Genomic DNA, 24,527 nt, shown 5'->3' on the forward strand with positions numbered 1-24,527 from the left:
GCTATTCTGCACCAGTAATACTACAGAAGATAAATGGTATCATTAGGTCAGAAACATTGATTGGCCTAAGCACTCTGTCTGAAATCAAAACTCATCCTGTAACTTTCTCACATCTTCCAAATTCAATTGTCATTTGGAAATTCAGATGCATCTGAAGAAGTGAGGTTTTTACCCACGAAAGCTTATGCCCAAATAAATCTGTTAGTCTTTAAGGTGCCACCAGACTCCTTGTTGTTTTTGTAGATACAGACTAACACGGCTACCCCCTGATACTTGATTATTAAACAGTTATTCTTTCTGACTACAACAAACAAACATGGAGTTTACATTCTAATCATTTATATTTCCAAACACTATGAGGCTTCTCATTGTCACTCAGACATCAGACGTATCTTGTGGGGAAAATACATAGGGGCTACTAAAATGAACTAGTTGATAATCCCAATGGTAACATTTGGAAACTCCTCCACAAGTTGAGTGAGGAATACTACTGATAATTAAATACTTAATCATATATCAGTTGAGTGTGTCCTAAAGATGTTCTTGGCTGGAGATCAGTCCGGCTTTGAGCAGGGGGTTGGACTAGATGACCTCCTGAGGTCTCTTCCAACCCTAATCTTCTATGGTCTTGCTGGCATTTCACCATTCATGACTAGGTGGCAACATAGTCTTCTGAGAATGGGGTGGGGGGCCTAGGGACTATTGCTGTGTTCTTATCTCCATTCTGCCAGAGATTTGCTTTGTGGTCTTGGACAAGTTACTTGACCTCTGTGTCTCTAAACTTCCCCCACAGATAAACGGGAATAATAATAATTACATACTTCACACAGGATCTTTGAAGATTAATTAGTTAATTTTTGAGCAGCACTTTAAATATTCAAAGCACTATATAAATGCCAAGTATTATTACCCGACACTAGTTATTTTATCTTTTATGCTTAACTTATCGGTGTTGCTGAATCCAATAAGGTAATATAAGCTCTTTGCTATTCTTAGTGTATTCTCACCTAATCTTGGACCTCAAATGTCCTTGTGAACAATGTACTTTTCTTATAAGGGCCACATTTGGAGCAGATCTCTAAAAATGCCCCACAATATTTGTAAATGCATCGATTTGTGCGCACCAAACTCTGTATTTGCAAGTGTAAATAGCGTGTTGCATGGCAGATGAGGTAACTGCACATGTAAGTGCCCATTCAGTCATGCAATAATTTTGTCTTCAAAAACTGGAATGGAAATCAGGTAATTGCATATACAAATGGGAAGACAGATGAATAATAACCTATTTATATGTGCAAATGCAGGGGTTTTGATGCACAAGCAGATGTGTCCAGAAGTAGTTCAGATTTATATTTAGCGATCTGCTGATACTGTATCCCTAGATATCAACTCAGTAAAGAACTGATTGTCTGGAAGAAAGCGATGCATTTGGTCGCACTTTGGGGTGTTAACAAGATGGACTTTTTGCTGCCAACAAGATTTCTATCATGTGATATGTGCTGCCATTTTTTTGGCATCATTCTCATAGGTATGTCCTCCAATAAATAATACTTCTGAGGAAAATATCTCCTGATTTGGTCCAGCAAGGTATCTGTTAGGGAGCCAGTCACAGTTCCCTGATTCTTGGCCCCTGTGTAGGTTAGAACAGCCCAGGAGCTGCATTGACTTGTGCCAGTTGGCTTTGGCTCTACACCAGCTCGGAGCTCCTCAGTGTTGGTGGTATCCCCAGCAGAGAATTTTGTGGGTAGTTTCTGCTCCCTTTGCATTACCTGTATAGCACAAAGGTAGAGAATTAGGGCAGAGAAACTGTCCTATTATATTACTCATCCACCTATGAAGCACAGTCATCTCTAGAAGAGTATATGGTGGCTATTCTGCACCAGTAATACTACAGAAGATAAATGGTATCATTAGGTCAGAAACATTGATTGGCCTAAGCACTCTGTCTGAAATCAAAACTCATCCTGTAACTTTCTCACATCTTCCAAATTCAATTGTCATTTGGAAATTCTGACCTTGAGGCCCATTTCTGTTTCCAGAATGAGATATGCAATGTGCTTCCCATAAATATTTAAATGTTGAGCCCACACCCACAGTTCAGACGGTTAGCTCTGCAGCTTCATAGGAAAGGCAGCACTGCCTGATGATTCAGCTCTCAAAGACTATGAAAAAAAGCAGTCTAAAACAAAAGAAAAGCATTTGCCTAATTTTTCAACTTAACTATATGTACTTTTTGTACTCGATGTACTTTTTTGTTAAAACTGTACTGGTGGAGGAAACATTTCCAATTGTCTGTGATCAAAGCTAACGAATCATAATACTAAACACTTATGAAGTGCTTTTCATCTTCAAAGTCCTACCCAGGAATGACTGGATGGCTCAGGGGATTAGCCATAAAATATTTGGCTATGGCACTTTCCACTGCTATAGCACCAGTTCAAATCCAACCCACATCAGTGGTCATTAAATATCATTTCCAGGATGGCTATTTGGTGGCTTATGTGAAATGAGTCAGTCGTCTCAGTTCTGCTCTCAATGAACAGGTGTCCAAATCATGAAACCGCAACTGGCAGCTTTTTTTTTGTTTGAGTCCCAAGAACTGAACAGGCAGAGAGAATGAACTAACCTCTTCATCACACAAGAAAAAGGGTATGCAAGCTCGTATTGCTTCTGCCTATGCTATACCTCTCCTGTGAATAAGCAGAGAATAATAGTATTCAAAGCTGCCAATTTGGCACTGAGCAGAGGAGCTAAATTCAGTTTAAGAAAAAACAAAACGTTAGAACTAACCAAGAAAAATCTGCTTGATAAGAAACCTCTCGGTACAGTACTTCGTTGATTTTATCGCATGCAAGAGATACTGTACTTCTAGATTCTTGGTTACTGTCCCTGTATGGGCAATTTCAAAGGAGCAATTAAAAGATGTGTGCATGGAAACACTGATGAGCCCAGCTTGCACACAAAAACTTTATTCTGAGCTACCTTATGTCACCCCTTTTAGCGGGCCACCCTCAGGAGTCATCATGAGGGCATGATACCAATAAGCAGACAATGAATAAAGAAAATAGCTGTTTCTAAGTTCATAGTTGGAGCGCAAAAGTTATTGAAGAGGAACCGATATACTAAGCAATTGGCTATGGTTTGCAGACCTGTTTCCCTAACCATTAAAAGGAACTTTAAAGGCCTGATTTTGAATGGGCCTCTAGTAGGCCTCCCATTTGGCAGGTGTAATTTTGCACATAGTTTCCACCACCGGGACCCCGTGGAAGGGCCTGCTGGGCTGAATTCAGTTGAAGGTCTGTGAAAGTGACAGCGCTTATGAGCTCCATTCCTATCCCTCTTACATGTCAAGAAATTTAGTAGTGTCCAAAACGTAGGCAAAATTCACTCCAGCCATCAGTGGAGTTAAACCAAGGATGAATTTAGACCATGTTTAAAATCAGATGAAAACTGGGACCTAGTTTTTTAAAAAATATCAGATCGTTAATAATAGGCAGTAATGCTTTAGAAATAAAAGAAAGATTCAGGTCAGATCCTTATCTGATGTAAATTGGCATATGAAGTCAATGGAGCTATCCTCACATCTACATCAGCTATGGATCTGGCCCTTCACTTTGTGAGCAGACAAACACTCATCGGACTTTCTAAAATCACGAAGCATTATTATACTGGAAGAGGCATCAGTTAAAGGTGAACCACAAAGCCCTTTACCTAACACCTGAGTTCTGGGTGCTCTTTTTATCCTGTAATGGCTGGCCTCATCCCTACAGGTTAAATCTGGGTCCAGTTGAAGTCTGGTCCCACACGAGTCATTGACTTCAACGGGACTGAGATTTGGTTCTAAAAGCTAAAACAGAACAAGTGGTGGAATTGACACTGCTATAGATGCTATGATGCCATTAATTGCAGTTAGAGGAACTCAGAACATGGATCCCTGGATCTATCAGGCAAGAAAGGAAGGAACTGATTACCAAATATTTTGTTTTAAAATTTGCCCTTGGGCCAAATTTTTCCCTGATGGTACTCCATTGATTTCATTGGAATTACACAAGGAATGATTCCGGCACCTCAGACCAATGCATGTTTCCTGGAATAGGCCTTGAGTCTTAAATGATAAGTTAATTAATAACCTTTAAAACACCTTTAAATGTTAAATGCTGCTCAGTCTCTAGCCATAAACTTTTCATGGAACTTGCAACCAAATCGGATCTACAGGCTCAGACTCTCTCCAGGAAACTGGCAAAGTTTGCCAGTCTCCATGTTTAATTTAAGCCATTTGATGTGATCCTTAATCATGGTCTCTCAAAATATATTTGAAGCAAATATCACTCTCAACATTCTCCACCTAACAGAGCTGTTTCTCAAGGAAAATAGCTAACCTAGCACTGTACTGGAGATCTGCCTGCTATAAGAACTAGATGGCATGTTAGCTAATGCGAACACCTCGATTACGCTACACAGTCGTGATTAAACTATACACTTCATAAATCACAAATCATTTCCTTTTGTAAATAGATTTTTTCCCCACCCCTTGGGATGTTTTAAACAGACACTGACTGTACACCACGTTTGTGTCATTTCATTTCAATCTGATAACATTTTCTCTGTCACCTGCTTTATGCATTTGTATCTTCTGGCTTTTAGTTTAGAGAGGAAAACAGCAACGTACGTGCTCCATGAACGTAAACATAAAAATATTCTTTTTAAAGGCATAGCTCATTGTTCAATGAGCTGTAAGGAAAGAGATCAATTAATAGCATGAGTGGAAGGCGTAAGATATAGTTCAAGATACAAAATGAACATACTTGCTTTTCTTGTTCTACTGACTTCATACAAGGACAGACCCTGATCAAATAGCACATAGTTAACTTGGTCCCTGAGATGTATGTCAACAACCATTATGAAACAAAGGGGAGAACATGAAAGCTATTTTTTACTTCACCCTCTGAACTTGAGCCTTTATCCTCAGATGAACTTTATTTTTTGACCAGCTCACTAATTATGATTGAAAACACTGGCCCCTCTAAAGCAGCACATAAGCCTTAGAATTAGCAGCAGCAAAACTGGCCCTAATTGGTCAATTTACATAAAAGTGGAAACATAAAACGTCTAAATATAAGTTTCTGGCACATCTTTTTTCACAATTACAGTAAAATAAGGTACAACAGAGTGACATTCCAGCTGATTCGCACAGTAATCTGTGCCAATGTGTTTTCTAGTGACTGCTCTTCAAAGCAAGAGTGGAGACATGCAAATATTCTTGTGTGCAATTCAGGGTTCTAAAATAGCCACTAAATCATGCAACCTCCTCTAGGTGAATAACGAAATGGCAGTGGGCCATTTTGCTAGTGGCTGGTAGGATTAAAATAGACAATTAGGAAAGGAGGCAGGTTATTGGTATATTAACATTTCTCTCTCGCTCGCTCATTTTGATTCACCACGGAAATGGAACATGCCTGTAAGTCAACTTGTAGGTCCAGCCTCATTCAGATTGTATGTGGTTTCAACTGCTGACACCAGAGCCCGAGTAAGAAATCCCAACTGCACTAAATGAACAATCATTTTCTGGATTCTTGATCTGACAAAACAAAAGGAAAAGAAAAAAAAATAAGAAAAAACATCAAGAGTCGCTCTGAGGAGCAGTTTCCCTTCCTGGGGGGAAGGGGTAAAAATAGAAGCAGCTCATTAATATGACTTGACACTGCTTAATGGCAGCCAGTGTGAAGGGTCAGATCAGCGGGTTTTTCCAGCAATGCTCCTGGAACACTACCAGCAGGTGTTGCTGTAGATACAGTAAAAGACAACAATGAAATGAACAGAGCAGGATGGAGTGGAGAAAAAAAACAGAGAAAGGAATAAGCATGAAAAAAAGTAGTGATCAAATAGAGCATTCATAAAGCTTTTGGTAAAGCTGTATACCAATTCCCTAAGGAAACGAAGAACATGCACTGAAACGAATAATGTGGCCCTTAATCTCTCTCTAGAAATCCTTGTCATATATCATATGGATGTTAGCATGATTTACTTGGTAGCAGTCTTGCTCACTGTATACCTCAGCAACATAGCGTCTTACCTTGTGTGGCTGTTCACTATAGTGCAGTAGTTGGGAGGAAAGTCGCTGCATTGGTACAGGTATCGTACTTGGACGAGAAGTTTAACAAGGAGGAGGAAGTTAAAGATCTCACAATATGTTGGTCCCGAGTACAAGATAAACCGACTATGCTCCTGGCCAACTTTTTCTCTATCCATAAAGTCAATGCTGTGTGAGCTCTTACTGAGTGCATGATAGATGCCTCGTTCACAGGCATTCACTGAACTACTGATATCAGACTTGTTATTACAAAGAACTTTTGTTTGTTTGTTTTTTAGAGCTTTTAGAACCAAATCTCAGTCCCCTTGAAGTTTGTGTGGATACTTTAGGGTGTGAGAGGTGCTAGTTAAAACCAAATCAGTTCTAAGAAAACAGAATTCCATGCTCAAGAAGTTCCTTTCCCTGGCTTTATTTTAGTGTTCCAGAGTTTAAGATCTTGTCCTGAGAGTAAATAGGTGTGTGCTCATCTGTAATGAAATTATACGCTCCTTCAAGTATCTCTCTCACTATCTCTAAAGAGGAAAATGCTCTCCCTAACAACTATGATTCTGAATGCCTACTGAAACCGGTTTCAAGAGACAAGAGCCTACAATCAGCAGCTTGTGGCACTCTGAACGGCTTATTATAAGCATATTCCTGCAAACAACACAACCTATCTGGTCATATGGTTCCCATTAAGTCCTAATTTTGCTAATTTTACCAAACTTATCATGTGAACATGGCTCATTCTTCAATCATTCTCCATTCAGACGGGAGTCTATGCTGCATGAGCATTCCCTTGTACCAATGCAAGTTTAATATTTCTACTTGTTTTCCTGATCAACTTAGTCATATTCCAAAAAATGTTCATACCCATGTTACATACGAAAATATATAAATACAATTAGAAAATATATTCTGAAGGATGGGGAGTCAATGGGTGTTTTGATGAGTAAGAACTGCAGAATCCGGCCCCAGGATCATAATCTGAATGACAAAAGAACCAGCAACAATGTGTGAGTACAAAAAAAGAAAGATTTTGGGCCCACTTTTGACCCTTGCACCGATTTTACTTTGGTATTACTCAATCGACCTCAGTGCAGTTACTCTTGATTTTCACTAATGTGAGATCAAATTCTGGCCATTTTTTTTACATGTGCCAAGTCAAACATTATTTACAAGACAGACAGTATGTGTTGTTAATTATAAAATTTTTTAGATGTCCTATTTTTTAAATATGTGATGCAATCTGCATGCAGAGAAACAAGAACAATTGGATGTGAGCAACATGATCAAAACAAACAAACAAAGTTATAAACAGCTTTAGAAGCATCCCTACATTAATAAAGAAGCAAAACTTAGCTAGTAAAGAATTATACCCACCACAAACTGATTCTGAATAAAATCATTCATTTTCCTGACTTTTCTTAAAACCTGAACTTGCAAGTAGAATCTTCAATGTTTCCTTACCATCAAAGCAGACTAAGACAATTATCTAATTAGTAATTAAATGGCTGACAGATCCTGTGATTGAACTAACAAAAGCTTATCTGTATATATTTATCTAATAAAGAGTTGAAATTTGCCTCTTTGACTCAGCATGTTTAGTTTCCGTCTGATTTTTTTAAGCTGTATACTTTAAACTGGAAGAGGGTTTAATACTGATACTTGAATCCATGACACTTGAATCCATGACACTCATACTAGACATCAGCTAATGACCAAGAAGTATGTCTCACACAGGAAAACAGTCAGTCAATTGATGATGTCAGTTGGATAAACCAATCAAAAACAATATTCCAACCCACCTAATTTTGATTTAATAGTTCACAGTATTCCAACCCATTTAAATATGTGTGAGTGAGTATACACATGAGAACTACAGTATACAGCTTCACATTGTTCCACAAAGAGGAATTTGAGCAGTTCTTGACACATAATACACAGTCTCCTAGAGAGAGTGAAGACAGAGAGGTAAAAACTTTAAAGTCTGAGTTTTTTTCTTTTCTTTTTTAAATTTAGACATTTTATCTGCATGTTGTCATGGATATATTTAGTGAATGTATGCACAAAAAATTACAGCTTATTTAACTTTAGATACTAATATGAATTATATTCTCTGTAGTTATCGGAGTAATATGGACTTTAAAACTTAAACATATTTAAGTGTGCACAGTACAGAATATATGTATATATGTACACCCAGTCTACATATTTGATTCAAAACTTTGTTAATGTAGAGTTCTTTAAATCAATAAACACCAAGATATGTTAGTACTATATAACGTATATATAATAGTACATATATATAATACATGTGGCTAAACAACCACACTGGATGAGAAACTAATTATATATACCTCTATAGCAATATACATCCATACTGTACTTATATGTCAGATATTACTGTGATGGGTGCTACATAAGAATTTATAAGGATATGTTAATACCTCTTATTTATATACATACTTATCTACTTTACCTGTCAGTACCTGTAACTCTAAATGTATATTGTCATCTCAAATTATATTTTCAGTCAATTAAACTTTTAGTCCTATTTCAGACTCACTTTCAAACTTACTGTAATTACAACAGACTTTGGGCTGTTCATGAGACCCAAGATATTTATATATAGCAGGGGTTGTGTTACAAAGATGTGTTTATAAGAATGGCTGCAGGGTTTATAAAGGAAATGCTGACAGACCCTTAAGTATAACAGTATAGTAACTGAGGTCAGTAGAGCTCAGATTAGGGTGTACTGTAGATGCTTTTTAATAGAGAAAAACTCTTATAAAAGAGCCCCATTGAAAAAAGAATTGCACTATGTAACATTTGCAAAAGTCTTGTTGATTGCGCAAATACTTCTGTATATTTAATTTATTTTCACTATATTATTCCCTGCCCTTCCTCTCAGATCTCGTGCCTGTAATTGCTTTATGGGAATTGCAGATCTCACAACACTTATATTTATAACTTCCCACTACAAATACTTTTGATGATAATATACGGAACTGTACTAGTTGTAAGATAAAAGATGACCATATATAAAAACACAAATTGTGTGTGTGTGTGTGTGCGTGAGAATAAAAGAAAGAACGCACGTAAGAAAAAAAGAAGAAAAGTGATCTTAAAGATCTCTCTAAAAGGCAGTTAGAAAGAATCTTGAAAGTTTGAGGTGATACATCCAGTTTTCCATTATAATGTCAAAACATAAGGAAGTTTTCTCACTTAAGTGTTTCTTCTTAGCTTGCTAAGGTGAGTAGAGTAGAAGATTATAAAGCATGTCAGGACAACGTGAGGTGCTGTAACTGACAAAGATAATGATTTTTTAATATGGGGCCAGATCTACAGCTGATGTTAAATGGCGTATGATTACTAGCAGAGGATCTGGCTTTTAATAGTATTTTAGATTTACTCATCCTATGTAATCACCTCTTCTGATGTCATGATTATACTATGTGGTTTAAATGAATGAAACAAAAGAAAAGTGCTTTCTAAAAACAATGAGCCAAATCTAGAAGACTTTACTCAGACAAATTTTTTATTTGCATCAATGAGGGTTTTGCCTGATTAGGGTTTGAGTAAAAACTGAATCAGGGCTTTAAGTTTTGGCCAGGTTATATATAGCATGTTTCACTGTCAAGCACTTTTCAGTCATTACTTGATTAACCCCAAACCTGAATATATCTGTTTGAGAAGTTCTGGGCGAACACTAGGGTAGAATGAGGCATATATTTGGATAGGAAGGCAGTATCTTAATATGACACAGATATGTGCTGTACTGTCTCCTGCTTGTGTCTTTCTATGCTTGGCTGTACTGTGCAGCTGGAAAAAGTGTAATGTACTGTATAGCTCCCCTCGACCCCCCCCCCCAACAAAAAAGTTTTATTTTGCTCCCTTCAGATTTCTTGCCAGTGTTGATAACTTTGACCATTAAAAAGTAAATGGAAAAGTAGCATCTTTTCTCTTTTTTCATTCAGGACAGAACAATGTTAAGCTCCAAACATTCAGATTCCCTGTCTTCATACTCCCTCCCCCCCGCACACACACACTATTTAACATCTAATATTGTACAGGAGCAAAAACAAGGTGCTTATCAAAAGGGTGAACTCTTTTCTTTCATTCATTTTTCTCCTGTTCTGTTAAGCTTGTAATGTTGTTGAAGAAATAGAAAAAGATGGGGAATTATAGCAAGGAAACTCAAACAGAAAAATTAAGAGAGAGAAAGAGTAAAGTCAAAAGAAGTGAAAGAGATTTTTTAAAAAAGCAAAGGGGGGTGGGGGAGGGCAGAAAACATGAGTGGTGATATTTGAAGAGAGGTGTGGGTTAGGGAGCAATGAGCATAAGGAAGGCAGCTTGGCTGTTCCTCCCCCTTTCCTAATCATAGCCCTTACTCACAGACAAAACTCCCTCCCTCTCTCATTCACTCACTCACTTTAGGCCAATCCGTCCTCTTTCTCTCTCTGTGTGTCTCTCTCCTACTCTGAGACAGAGTCAGAACTCTTCTCCCTGACAGCCACAAACATCTACAGCACTTACTGCATTCAGAGAGGGAACCTGCAAACAAAACTTCACAGAAAACTTTCTATTCTTGTTCCAGAGAATTTGCTGAAGAGGCGAGGGGAAAAAAACAAACATACAAACAAACAACAAAAAAACCTGTGTGTGAAGAGAGAGGAAAAGCAGGGCCTTTTAAAAAGGGAATCACAACAACTTTTGCTGCCAGGATGCCTTTGCTTTTGAAGAGAGGATTTTTGTTGGTGCTTTGCTGGATTATAGCGAGGAGTTCTCCAACCCCAGGATCTGAGGGGCACAGTTCAGTCACTGACTGCCCATCGTGTGCCCTTGCCACACTCTCAAAGGATGTGCCAAGCTCACAGCCTGAGATGGTGGAAGCAGTAAAGAAGCACATACTGAACATGTTGCACTTGAGGGACAGACCTAACATCACCCAGCCGGTGCCCAAGGCAGCACTTTTAAACGCCATAAAAAAACTCCACGTAGGAAAGGTGGGAGAGGATGGCTATGTGGAAATAGAGAATGACATTGGAAGAAAAGCAGAAATGAATGAACTTGTAGAGCAAACTTCAGAAATCATCACATTTGCAGAATCAGGTGAGTGCTAGAAAAAATTACTGTAAAATATATCTTTCTATGCCAGAACTGCAATTAACTTGTTTCTTCTCCCCAACAATAATATTTTCTGTAAGATTATAGGGTGAAAGGGGGGGAGGGGGCAAAGAGAAAAGGACTGTAAAAGAATTTGATTCTACCTGATTTAGTCTTGGCTACAGCTTACTTGCTTACACTTGCTAAACTCACACAGCCAAACAGTAAGGAAGCTATCTAACCAATCTTGAGCAGAAAGTCAGGCTGCAAAGGAATCTTCCAAACTGCTTGTGAAACCAGAGCAGTTGCACTGAAGTACTGGATCCTGGGTCTGATGGTGAAAGGGAAAGAGCTGCAACCTCTCAGAAAGTTTCTGATGAAAGAAAGGGATCTAAATACTATTTTTTAAAATAAACCTTCCTTGTTTAAAAAAAAATACCAGTAGGTATTATACCACATGGAGCATATTTAACTTAATACAAGCGAGAGGGCATTTTTGTTGTTTAATTAGCACAGCATCCTAGGCAATACATTGTTTCAGCGACTGTCAGATAAACTTCAATAGAACCAGGACAAATACTTGTAGATGATCCAATTTGTAATGCTAACTTTTGCATGCTGGAAAAAAAAAAACAAGAGGAAAGATTCTGTTCCTAAGTGCTCCCTGCCAAAGAATGCAACCTTGACAGAGTTCACTTTGAACTATTCTGCTCTCTTTAATTGGTAAGAATAAAATGTTCAGTGTATAGAATTTACTAACTAGTTGCTCAAAACCTCATCATGCGCCTATAGAAAGCCGCTGTAACGTTCTCTCCTAAATGAGTAGAACCAGAACTCAGTACAATAGAATATATGCATATGCATATACATAAGATTGTCTACATCTTGCTATAGCTGTATCACCAATCTGAAAAGGTATGAAATTGCTAATAGCAACTGTTTTTATGATGCTGTCTAGCCAAAGAATTTTTCTTGTTGCCAAGACAGTTTTAAAAGAATGTCACTGTTTTGTTTGGTACAGCATATGGTAGGCAAAGTATGCACAGGAACTCCAAGCATTTTTGTTTAAAAGTTTGCTGCGGCAGTATAAACAATTAAGACAACACTCAGAATTTCCAGTCCTGAAAACCTGTTGACTCAGATGTTCTGTTTGCAGGCAAGCCATGCACAGAAGTGTGCATGCTTTTAAGAGCAGACATTCCTGCCGGCTGTATGGCTTCCAACTGTACAAGAAGCCCTTGCCTTTGGCGTTCTTGTCAATGCAGCCGTTATCAGTTCTTTCCCTGGGAAGAGTTGTGCTTTTCTTCCCTTGTGTGCTCGCCATTTCAAACATTGGATAGAAGATCTCAGTGCAAGTGAACACTTGAAGCAGCTGTGATTTTCTACCTGTTTAAGGAATGGACTTATGGAAGCAAAGAAATTGCTAGGCTAATGAGCAGGCTCCGCACCTGGTTTTCAACACCTCTCTCAAAGCAGAGTGGAACACATATGGAATGAATAGTGGTTTCTGTTCATCCTGTGAGTCCCAATTATTTGTAAACTCGTTATTGTCTTTCCTGAGCCCTGATGCAAAGGAATTCTGAATTTGATATATGCCTATTAAACACGACAGCCTTAAATTGCAACTCCTAATCCAATTGGCTCAGAGTCACATGACCAAAAATAATTGTGCCATTGCCCACAGACTGGCCAATAGTCCAGCTGCCAATCTCTCTGTTAATAACTACTGAACGCTCACACAACACCAATTTGATTTATGTCCATATAACGATCAATATTAACAACAAAATTAATTTAACAAGATTTGTGGTATCTAGTTCTTTAGCAGAATGCAGGGTGCAGAATTTTATTCTCTTGCCTTTTTGGTTGCATTGATGCACTCCACCTTCTTGGAGCCATGGCAGGTATCTTCTAAGAGATGTTTGGGGCCTTTTTTCCATATCAACTGGACATTTAGTTGGAAGGAGAGTAAGGGAATTTTTTTTAAAGTGTTGAATAAAGTAGATATGTACAAGAGTCTAGGTTTATAATGGAAAAAAATGACTTCCAGTAGGGTCATTACTGCTAGTCAGTTCTTCAACCTGCTGAACAAATAATTTTCCTCTATAAATTCAAGATCTATTAATAATACTCTACAGTTAAATAACACTTTCCATCCATGGAGCTCACAGTGCTATACAAACACTAATGATTTAATTCAGCTTGACATCAGCTCGCTGACACATACTCACTTGTAAAGATGGAGGTTAAATCCTAAAGCAGTATTATTTTCCCTATTGTGCACATGTGGAAACTGAGGCAAAGAGAATTCAAGCAACTTCTCTTAGGTTATAAAAGAAGGGTGTGGAAGAGCCAGGAACAGAACACAGATCCATGGGCAATCCTCAATGCCTATAACAATTAATAAGAAAACAGTTGATAAAGAGTCTACAACATTGAGGTATGAGACTAAATATACTCTTCTTTCAGTTTGGATAATATTCTTGCTACTCTTACTAGAAACCTCCATCATCTAAAAAGGAAGCAGTAGAGAATCAATGAAAATGAATGGAAGCTTGACATGAGTTATATCAGCTAAATGCTAGTGAAAATAGGAGTAAGAATTCAGATTTTTGTTTGTGTGGGTATGACCACACATAATCCTATCATACTTCACCCTCTCAGGAATTGTGGTTATTCTATACTCACAGGCATAAAAAGAGATATTTCACTTTTCATTGTGAAATCGTCTCCAGCTATTGCACACAACTATACAATGAAAATGAAGTGTGCCCACATTACTCTGTGCATCTATTCTGTTTTTCAAAATCTATATTCAGGCTGATGTTTTATAAAACACAGAGACTAAATTGAAAAATAGGAGAGGATATAGATAAATGGGTGGAGGTGAGGTGAGGGGGAGGGACTAGAGTAAATGTATTGAACTCTTCTAAAGCACAGGTGTCCTCATATCCTTGAGATCAGCAGAAGTCTTGGCATGTATTTTTCACTGCTACAATTCCAGGCACATCTTTGTAAAACTAATGACCAAGAGTATTGGGCAAAAGTTTACAAAAGAACCCTTCTGTACCCTGGCATTCTAACAAATAAAACATGAAAATGATTTTCTACTTACATATCCAGCTAAGATTACTAACTGAGATTAGTTCTGCTGTGAGCATCCTTTTGCCAAAACGCTGTGGTTTACTTCAAGGTCTTAAAAGTTGTGTTAGAGAAAAGGGGGGAGGGGCAGACATATATGTTCTTGACAAGCATAGCCACAAGTTTCCATTGCTTAGATAGCCAATGCTTATAAAATCTGGTTGGATACTAACCCCTTTATTTATTTTTTTAAATAGATAGCTTATTAGCCAATCAACTACTAAGCCCTGGGATAGTGCCAAGTGCATATACTGATCCTGGCAACTAAATCAGCACTGAACAGGGTTGCTAACATCAGTCACTGGGTAAGAGAGGGGAGTTATAAGCATTGAAATCCTAAAGCTTGTCATTAGAGATATCAAGAATAAATGAGAATTGTGATAGCTATTCACATCAGTTTTACCTTTTTGCGTCATTTCCTGTCAAATTTAGACGTGAATTGACTTGACAGTAAAGACTCAGACATCTCTTTTCCTAGACAGATAGCCAGCCCTGGCATTAACAGCAAGGTGTTTGGTGGGGATGAGGGGAAAAAAAGGAGGATGGATCATTTATCCCTCTTAAATTGTTTAATCAATTGCCTTTTTAAAAGATGCTTATTTAAGTGCACATCCTTCGGTGCTCAGTAAAGCACTCAATGGCCACAAGAGGGCACACTTTCCCAAAGCCTTTTCAGTTCATGCAAGTTAACCTTCCTGCAAGCTGCTGTTTTACCTAATTGGATCCTGAATCCCAAAGATCTTTGTGCTTATCTGTAGCCTCTGAGTGGAGATCTTGTTTCTTCCATCTAGTTTAAAAGGCAGAAATTAACTGGAGTGGAAGACTACCGGAAAAATAATGCAATGTAAGGAAACAGGCAAAGGAAGGGAAAAGATAAATCTGATCAATTGCTGGATGCTTACATTCTGGAAATCTAGAGATCAGAAATGATTTTTTTTTTAAACAGACACTGAGAAATGTGACCGTGAATCATCAGCTGAGCTGATTTTATCACATTTTTTCTAATGCAGTCTCCTTGGCTTTTAGAAAACAAATCTCTTTCCCCTTGGTTTTTTTTTTTTTTCCACTTTGGCATACTTTATCAAAGATTCCAAGTTTAACAAATGAAAGCAAATTACTTCCAAGAGAGGAAAACCCCTCTTAATTAAATGCATTTTACTGAAACAAAATGAGAAGCTTCTCTAGGGGTTGGGTTGGTTGTGAACAGTTTAAGAAAGTGCAGGTGAATCAGAGAAGGAGAGAACTAGTCTAGAAAAGGTATCTGCGAGACCATCACTGTGCGTGCAGACATGTGTGCACTTGTGTCTGCAAATACAGCTGTGTACATGTGGGCACACATTTGCTTGTATATATGCATAAGTGTGCCTATGTATTTTTATGTACATGTATGTGCCAGGGCATGCAAGCCTGGACATGGGTATGCATGTAGTGTTTCTGTGTAAATGGGTTTGGGTGCCTGAATAAATGTATGTGCATGCACTTCCACATGCATGCCTATGCATAAATGGATGCATATCAGTGTCCATATGTATATAAACTGGCCTGTCTGCGTAAACGTGTGCATAGATCTGTGATCGGGTGTCCTTAAATGTGGACATATGTATTTGTAAGTGTGAAGTCAATATTGTTTGTGGCAACAGAGCTTTAACAATTTAATTTAAGGTCAAATGCTAGTTCATTTGAAGTCAGTGGAAATTTTGCTATTCATCTCAATAAGTACAGGATTTGGCCCTTATTGCACAAAAGTGCAATATTTTTATGGAAGGAGTGACAGCTTAGAATTCAAATCTGCCGTATTATTAACATCACACAAATTGTTCTTTTGTCTTCTGCAATACAATGAACCATTTTAACTTAACATTGCAAAAACCTTACTGGTGAAAGCACCCCTACAACGCCCTTGAAAACACACACACACACACACACACACACACACACACACACACACACACACACTCATGAGGGAAGATTTTTAGCTCTAGTGAAGGAACTCTATGTTGTAAGTGCAGAATGTCTCCTTTTTGGCTAATAAGTAACACATTAATTTCTGATAGAATAAAATATGAGTCAATAGTTAGTAGAGCTGAATTTACTCAAATTTCAGATGAGACGACCTTGCCTGTACCTTTTCTGTTGGCCATTTCATGAACATTTATGGGAATGGGTTTTTGTTCGCATGAACATTTGGGGAATGGCTGTTCTTCCTGCAAATACCTGTATTCACCTGTAGACAAGAGTATGTGAACATGAATACAAGGTATTTGCTATTTGCACCAGAATTGCTCTTCCCTTGTTTAAAGACAACAAGGAGTCTGGTGGCACCTTAAAGACTAACAGATGCCACCAGACTCCCTGTTGTTTTTGTAGATACAGACTAACATGGCTACCCCCTGATACTTGTTTAAAGAGTTACAGTTATCCAGTTCGGGAGCAGAAACACACTCCTGCGACTTAGGTGACCAATCACACGTGAAGAATAAAGAATAATTGGAGAGAATCATTGTGAGTGATCCATAGACTGAAATACATCCACATAAATTGCCACTGAATAATCAAGAATAATGAAAAAATTGTAATAATCAGTCTGCTTAGGGATAATTGCCAGACAGATAACAGGGCTAAATTCACTGGATAAACTGTGAACAATTCCTCTAGCTCTAGTGGTCATTAGTAAACCTTTCAAGCAATTATCTCTCAACCACACTCTTCTCTTCATTCTCTCCAAAAGAACCTTTCTACTAACCTATTTCTTTTTCTCTGTCTCCTGGGGAACGAAAATGAGGAGTAAAGAGAAGGATGCTTTTGAATGTAATTACAGATTGGCACACTGTACAAATCTCCCTCCCCCCCTCCACCAAATCTAATCATAGGCAGTAGTAAAGTTAGCAACTTAAAAAAAAAAGCTTGCTTTGTAGGGAAAAATAGTTCACTTACAGTATAACATAAAAATGACTCAAAATGAAACAGCAACGAAGAATGGAAATTTAAAGTCACAGAGCTCTCTTACACAGTGAACATTTTTCCATGGCCAATTTAAATGCCGTGTATTAAGAGTAAGCTCCACTGTAATGGTAGGAAATATAATTGCTTCCATGGGTGGTAGTTGGGTCTGGGAGGAGGGGAAACAAAGACTTAACCATTTAATAACATTTGGTTAAGGAAAAACCTGCTTTAAATGTATTATCATTTTATTCAAAAAGATCTTCTAAGTTGTACAATTTAGGCCCTACCTGCGTAGGTGCACATAGCTCAAACTCACGGGGCCCTATCCTGAGGCACAGTGTAAATCCAAAGTCAGTAGGCTGGAACTGCATACTAAGGGACTCAACTTGGCAGAAGTGAGGAAAGGAATCATGAGCCTCAGAGTGCACTTTAACACCAGCGATCCTGTGGCTTCTATTGAGAGACCTAAGAGGGAGTAGTAAATGCAGCCTCATGCAGGGATTGGCTGCGTGGGGCCACAAAGTGCCTGGACCCACTGGCAAAGCCCCTGTTTATCTGTGACATGCCTGCTTTCCTTCTGCATTCTCCTGGGGGACACCAAGCACACAAAAGCCAATTCTGAAGAATGAAGAGGTTTCAAAGTCCCTCACCTCCCAGCTCTGGCATGGGTTTTTCTAGTGATTTGCCACCTTCCCAGTCCCATTGCCCCCATTCCATGCAGTCGAAAAAAATTAATTCTTCCATATTAGGTCATTATACACAGACATAAGCAGCCTTATGATTGCCCTTACAGTTTTTGCAGCTTGGTACATGGAGGATTTAAATGCATCCTTCCTTCCCATCACATGTTCAGGCTCCAGTCCTTAAAGGTGTGCAAGCAGGGCCGGCTCCAGCATTTCTGCCGCCCCAAGCAAAAAAAAAAAAAAAAAAAAAAAAGCTGCGATCGCGACCGGCGGTGGCAATTGGGAAAAAAAAAAAAGAAGCCGCGATTGGCGGCGGCAGTTCAGCGGCAGGTCCTTCGCTCCTAGAGGGAGTGAGGGACCTACCACCCCCGAATTGCCGCAGGTGCCGCCCCTCTCCCTTGGCCGCCCCAAGCACCTGCTTGTTAAGCTGGTGCCTGCCGTATGTGCAAGCAATATTGTAGGGCAAAAGATGATAGCAAACTCTCATTAAAATATCAAATAGTGTTGTTCTATTTCCCTCCCACTGAATAATTCCTTCCTTATAAAAGCTTTTACCACATAACATAAATTATTTTTTATTTTTCACTTTTCTCCACAACTTTTGCCAACGTATTTAACTTTGCTAGAAGATTCCTGTTTGCTCTTTAGAATCAGGACCTTCTTTGTGGCAGAGACCGGCCACAGCTGGGAAGTAGAGATGTGGAATCAGATACAAACATCCCCAATGTTTTGTTAAGTAAGGGGTGAGAGGCACTCAGATCTGGGGTTCTGGAATAAGCACATCTCTCCCTTCTGTAGCACTTTCTCCTGTGATAACACAATCCAATATTTTGTCAGTATCGCACAGAAGGGATGAAGTGGTCAGCAGTGTTGGATTGTGGGACTTTCCACATGAATCAGGCAGGAGGAGCAGGATGATTAGAAATGGAAAAAGTCCATTGAAAATCAGCCACAGCAGACAAGGAAATACAAAAAGAGGACAACGAAAGTATTGCTGTGAGCTTGTGATGAAATGATACCACCCAAAACATTTAGTGAGATCTCTTTTGCACATTCAGTTATCAGACAGACTGCAGCATGCTTTTTCATTAGACAACTATATATAAAGGCAGTGTACATTTCCAAAGCATTACGCATTACGCAAGGTTTAACTGAAGCTAAATCCCTGAGCAACGCTTGGGGAAAAAGGGACTGCAGAATCTCTAACCTAAAACACTTGAGATGCGATTCCTCTTAGGATATTTATGTGGCTTTTTTTAAATAAAGACTCTAATATGGTGAACGTTCATTCATATTGGGCCAATTCTTGAGGCCTAACTCAGGTTTTACTCAGGCAAAACTCTCACTGACTACAATGAGAGTTTACCTGAAAGAGGGACTTTGTACAAACCAAGTTACGACTTCAGTATTTGTACTGTTAGTTCTTTCTCAGAAGCTGATTACAAAAGATCATAGTTAGTTGATTTGGGGTGAATTCAAGAGAGTTTTGATTTTTCCCCACCACTATTTTAATTTTCCCTCCAGCTTTGTTCCATACTGGCCTCCTGAAAACAGACCTAAAAAAGGTTTTTTTTTTAACATTATAGAATTTCCTGCTAAATAATGTGGGCTTGAGGACTGCATAGAATTTTTTTTTTCATACAGAAGCATTAGGACAGTTTGATTTTTTTGCATCTCCCGCTTTCCTTGGAATTTAAATCCATAGTTCTTTATGAAAACATGTTGAATAATGTTGGTGATGCTGTTATGGCATTAGACTCATCTTATGTTACTTTGCAGCAGCCGTTCAGAAGTGAGGTAAGGCAAAAGCATTGAAAGTCTATTCAAATACTTCACGCTGTATTAGTCCATTTTTTTATTACTACTAGGGATTAATTCAACTTTCAGAAATATGGGGACTTATGAAAAACTAATTTTAAAAGATCCAGAGATTTTGTGTCTTTCATGCAACATCTGTCCAAACTGAATAACTAAATTGTTACACATACTACTCATCAGCCTACATATAAGGTAACTGTGGCTATTTACAGATGGAAGTATGTCACTTTATAATTATTATCAGCTCCCGTTATAATGCTAAGAACAGAAATGTTAAATATTGCACCTGGACACCTAACAGTATTAAGTAACCCTTTAATAAGTACTCTCTTTATAAAGCCCCTTTCTCATTATACATTAGAACCAAAAGCCTAGATTTGAATTCCCTTTAATTTAGACGTGTTTCATATCTAGATCCAGATCCAAATCCAAACCTGCAGCATAGTTACACTATTCTAAATGCTTTGCTCAGAAGTTCAAGCGTGTAACAAAGGGGGTACGTGTATCATACTTCTTGAGAGATAAACCATAATAAGCCACAAAAATTCAATTCCTGATCCAGAACTCTTGCATGTTTTGGGGTGCTCTGATTTAGGTTTTGGTTTGGCACAATACAGAGACCTGGGCAAGCTATAAAGTTGGGGTCCAGATCTGAACTTTTCCAAATTTCTGGCATATATGGAGTTTTGGTTAATGCCCATCTGTATCAAAAACCTTCTGCACTTATAAAGCAGACAGCTTTGCCATAGTTTGTTTGCTGCCAGAATGAAAACATGAGCACCAGCCATGCAATAGCAAAAAGGGCTAACTCATTTCCTTTTAATCACTATCAAGTGATGGTCATTCTCAGAAAACCTCACATCTCAAAGCTTTTGTCAGCTTGGATTGGCACGCCAGAACTCTCTGGTCTCTTTTCCCAAAACTTCTTACTAATTTTAAGTGAGAAAAGATACACCTCTGAAAGCAATACATTTACCCCACAGTCCTGTTTAATTCCATGAGAACCTATTTAACCCCCTTTGGAGACAGGTATCAGCAAAGTCGATGGGAAACAATCCATGTGTTTTTCTGTCCCAAGGACAGTTCAAGTCCACAATTTCATACTCTCACTGGGAAGTAAAACAAAAATAAAACAGTGTGCCCTCTGGCTACTCTAATTTAGAAATTACTGTCTCTTTGACCTGGGAATTCCACCTGGAGTAGCTGAATATATCTGTATCAGGACTTCACAGAAAAAAGAAAGCAACAGGTAGCTTAGAAGGCAGTGTGGACAGGGTTTTAGGAGCCAGGAAATCTTGAGTTCTCACACAGGGTTTCCTCTGTGGCCTTAGGTAAATCACTTAAACACTGTGTCTCAGATTCCCAATCTGTGAAATGGGGATACCTCTGAGGGGTGTTGTGATAACTAATTAATGATTGTTTGTGGAATTCTTTGATGAAGAAGAGCCAGAATCAACAGCCTTGCTGATGCAATAGCACTTTTCAAGTGACCTTTTTGATGCTTTGGTCCTACCATTTCAGTCTTGATCAGTGGTTGCCCTTGATACCCTGACTCGCATTGAAGAGTACCTCACTCAACACCTTGCTCCACAAGTGTGATGCAGTTTGAATAAGGGTTTCAGAATCTGCCCATCCTGCCCCAGAAAGAAAACATGTAGCCCTTTACCCCCAGGGTGCTGGTCTTCTCTTTCTCTAAAAAAAAAAATCTAGCTTTCCTACAAATCATAATGCCATAGTCTTAGACACAAGTCTTAGAGGGATAGCTCAGTGGTTTGAGCATTGGCCTGCTAAACCCAGGGTTGTGAGTTCAATCCTTGAGGGGGCCACTTAGGGATCTGGGGCAAAATCAGTACTTGGTCCTGCTAGTGAAGGCAGGGGGCTGGACTCGATGACCTTGCAAGGTCCCTTCCAGTTCTAGGAGATAGGATATCTCCATTAATTTAATTTAATTTTAATCTCTGTTTCTTTTTTTAAAAAAACCAGCCAATTCATTCTCTCTTAACTTCTTCATGCTTAGTGATCAAACCATAAAACAGCCCCCATCGTTCACTTTAACTTCTGCCAGGGATATGAGATCTGTATCAAAGAAACTCCCTCTCCCCAGCATAATCATCATCACTGGCATCCCAGCAAGTTTATATAGTTATGCCAGAGAACCTTCTTCAGAAGGTTCTTTAATTCATTTCTTGGTGGATTTGTCATTACTATAATCACAACGGGCACACTATGTTAAATTAAGAACAGAATCTATAACTAGTAGTTCACAGAATTAAGTGTCTGGCTGCAGAACACTAAGCCATTCCTGAAATGTATAGATCTGTGAATCTCTCAATGCTAAGAGTGATATTTAAGTATTGCTAGGTTTCTGAAACTATTGGCATATACTTCCTTGGTGTAAGAACTTAATGAAGAATGATGATGATTTATATGGGCCAGATCCTGCTTCCTTTGGCAAAGCCCCCATTGACTTCTGTGGACACGGATCTAGCCCCCCAATTTTTATCACTAGACACAGATTTGTATGTGTATTATATATTTTCATGGGCTTTTTTTTTTTTTAAACAGCGATTACTTTCCCTGTCAGTTAATAGCAATCACAAGAGAAAGCCGAGCAAAATTAACCCCTACACACCAAGTAATGCCCACTTGCCATTAAATGCACTGCATGAATTCACATGTATGATTAATGCTCCCATAACAAAATTTTATATGAGAAAAAAATAGGAAAACAAATACTTCAGTAAATAGAGAATTTCCACTGCAGGAAAAGGTAACATCAAAGAGATGTGGGAGACAGAGGGGGTTAGCAAGGCACAGTAGGGAACACTCCAAATATTAAATAGAAACATAACTTAGGGAATTTTATTCTTCTGGTGACAATACAATCTTATCAAAGGAATGAAAAATACATACTAACCGATTCTTCCCATCTGTTTTTATTTATCAACTTCAGGCACGGCTAAAAAAATGCTGCACTTTGAGATTTCCAAGGAAGGCAGTGACCTCTCGGTAGTGCAGCGTGCTGAAGTGTGGCTCTTCCTGAAAGTCTCCAAGGCCAACCGAAGCAGAACAAAAGTGACCATCCGACTGTACCAACAGCAGAGACAGCCCAAAGGCAACTCTGAAGGGGCAGAAGAAATGGAAGACGGAGGGCTGAAGGGTGATAAAAGTGAGACTCTCATCTCTGAAAAGGCGGTGGACACCCGTAAAAGTACCTGGCACATCTTTCCTGTCTCCAGTAGTGTGCAATACCTGTTGGACCAAGGCAAGAGCTCCCTTGATGTGCGGATTGCCTGTGACCAATGCCAGGAGACTGGAGCCAGCCTGGTGCTGCTGGGCAAGAAGAAGAAAAAAGAAGATGATGGGGAAGGGAAAGAGAAGGAAGTTGGAGAATCCACAGTAGAAGAGGAGAAAGAGCAGTCACACAGACCTTTCCTGATGATGCTTGCCCGGCATTCAGATGACCGCCTGCACAGACGACGGAGACGGGGCCTGGAGTGTGACGGCAAGGTCAACATCTGCTGCAAGAAGCAGTTCTTCGTCAGCTTCAAGGACATTGGATGGAGTGACTGGATCATTGCTCCCACAGGTTACCATGCCAACTACTGTGAAGGTGAGTGCCCCAGCCACATAGCGGGCACATCTGGTTCATCATTATCCTTCCACTCCACGGTCATCAACCATTACCGCATGAGGGGCCACAGCCCCTTCTCCAACCTCAAGTCATGTTGTGTGCCCACCAAGCTACGACCAATGTCCATGCTATACTATGATGATGGACAGAACATCATCAAGAAGGACATTCAGAATATGATTGTGGAGGAGTGTGGCTGCTCATAGACACACACTCACACCAAGGGCCTGCTGTCTGTGTGGAAAATTGAAAAGAAGCTGCAGTAGAGGAAAGACCCGACTATGGTTTAATCTTTCCAAATGAAACAATTAAAAAAAAAAAAAAAAAGACAACACATGGAGTTCAAAAAGACTAAAGACAGACAAAGGAAGAAAAAGAGCGCATAAACAAACAGGGCTTGAATGAGAAATTTTTTGAATAGCAGTGTGGGGAGGGGGATTCCCCTTCCTTTCAATATGTTCCATATTTTATTATATAGTATGTTAAACATTATTCGTTACAAGGGGAATTGTGTTCCCTCTCCTAGTTACCCATCAGTTCAAGCCCTGGTAGCAGCTTGCCTAACCTGCAGCAGTTTGGACTCTGAGTCCAAAATGGCATTGAAATTCTTAGAAAAGCCATGTGTATGAACACTACATTCACTGGCACTTTCCCCTCTCCCCTCCCCCCAATTTACCAAGGACATAATGAGAGTGTATGTACCATATGTGTGTGTGTGTGTTTGTATGTGTGTGTATATATATATATATGCCTGTGTGTGCACGTGTGTTACACGAGCATACACACATACATATGCGCACACACACACAAATACACACATACATACACTTACTTATGTTGGTAAAGGGACAATATTGCGCAGGTGTTCACACCTTCATCTTCTGCACTACATTTGCAAAAAAAACCCACAAAAAAAACAAAAAAACAACAAAAAAGAAGAAAAAAAATGAAAAAGAATGAAAGAAAGAATACAAAGTTACATTTCGTTAAGGTGCTTACAACATTAGAACTATGCAACCTAGTTGGTTTGAAACTGTTTACCTGAGAGAGAAAGGAAAAAAAAAAAAAACAGAAAGACTTTATTTAATGGAAGTAACTTTTTTTTTTGTTTCAATGAGAGATACTTGAA

At 38.9% G+C, this 24,527-nt stretch overlaps 1 protein-coding gene across 1 annotated transcript; it reads left to right on the forward strand.

The window, feature by feature from the left end:
• The first annotated feature begins 10,797 nt into the window (after positions 1-10,797).
• Positions 10,798-23,604, forward strand: INHBA (inhibin subunit beta A). Its single transcript, XM_065399632.1, has 2 exons — positions 10,798-11,185; positions 22,718-23,604. The coding sequence occupies exons 1-2, from the start codon at positions 10,798-10,800 to the stop codon at positions 23,602-23,604; spliced, it is 1,275 nt and encodes a 424-aa protein (XP_065255704.1).
• Positions 23,605-24,527: the final 923 nt, after the last annotated feature.

The sequence above is a fragment of the Emys orbicularis genome, chromosome 2 (genome assembly GCF_028017835.1).
Source record: "Emys orbicularis isolate rEmyOrb1 chromosome 2, rEmyOrb1.hap1, whole genome shotgun sequence".
NCBI lineage: Eukaryota > Metazoa > Chordata > Testudines > Emydidae > Emys > Emys orbicularis.

What these genes read in the sequence shown, in the direction of transcription:
- INHBA (XM_065399632.1), top strand. Translation starts at nt 10,798, where the DNA reads ATGCCTTTGCTTTTGAAGAGAGGATTTTTGTTGGTGCTTTGCTGGATT. An exon ending in CATCACATTTGCAGAATCAG is followed by an intron (nt 11,186 to 22,717) that starts GTGAGTGCTAGA and finishes TATCAACTTCAG; the next exon opens with GCACGGCTAAAAAAATGCTG.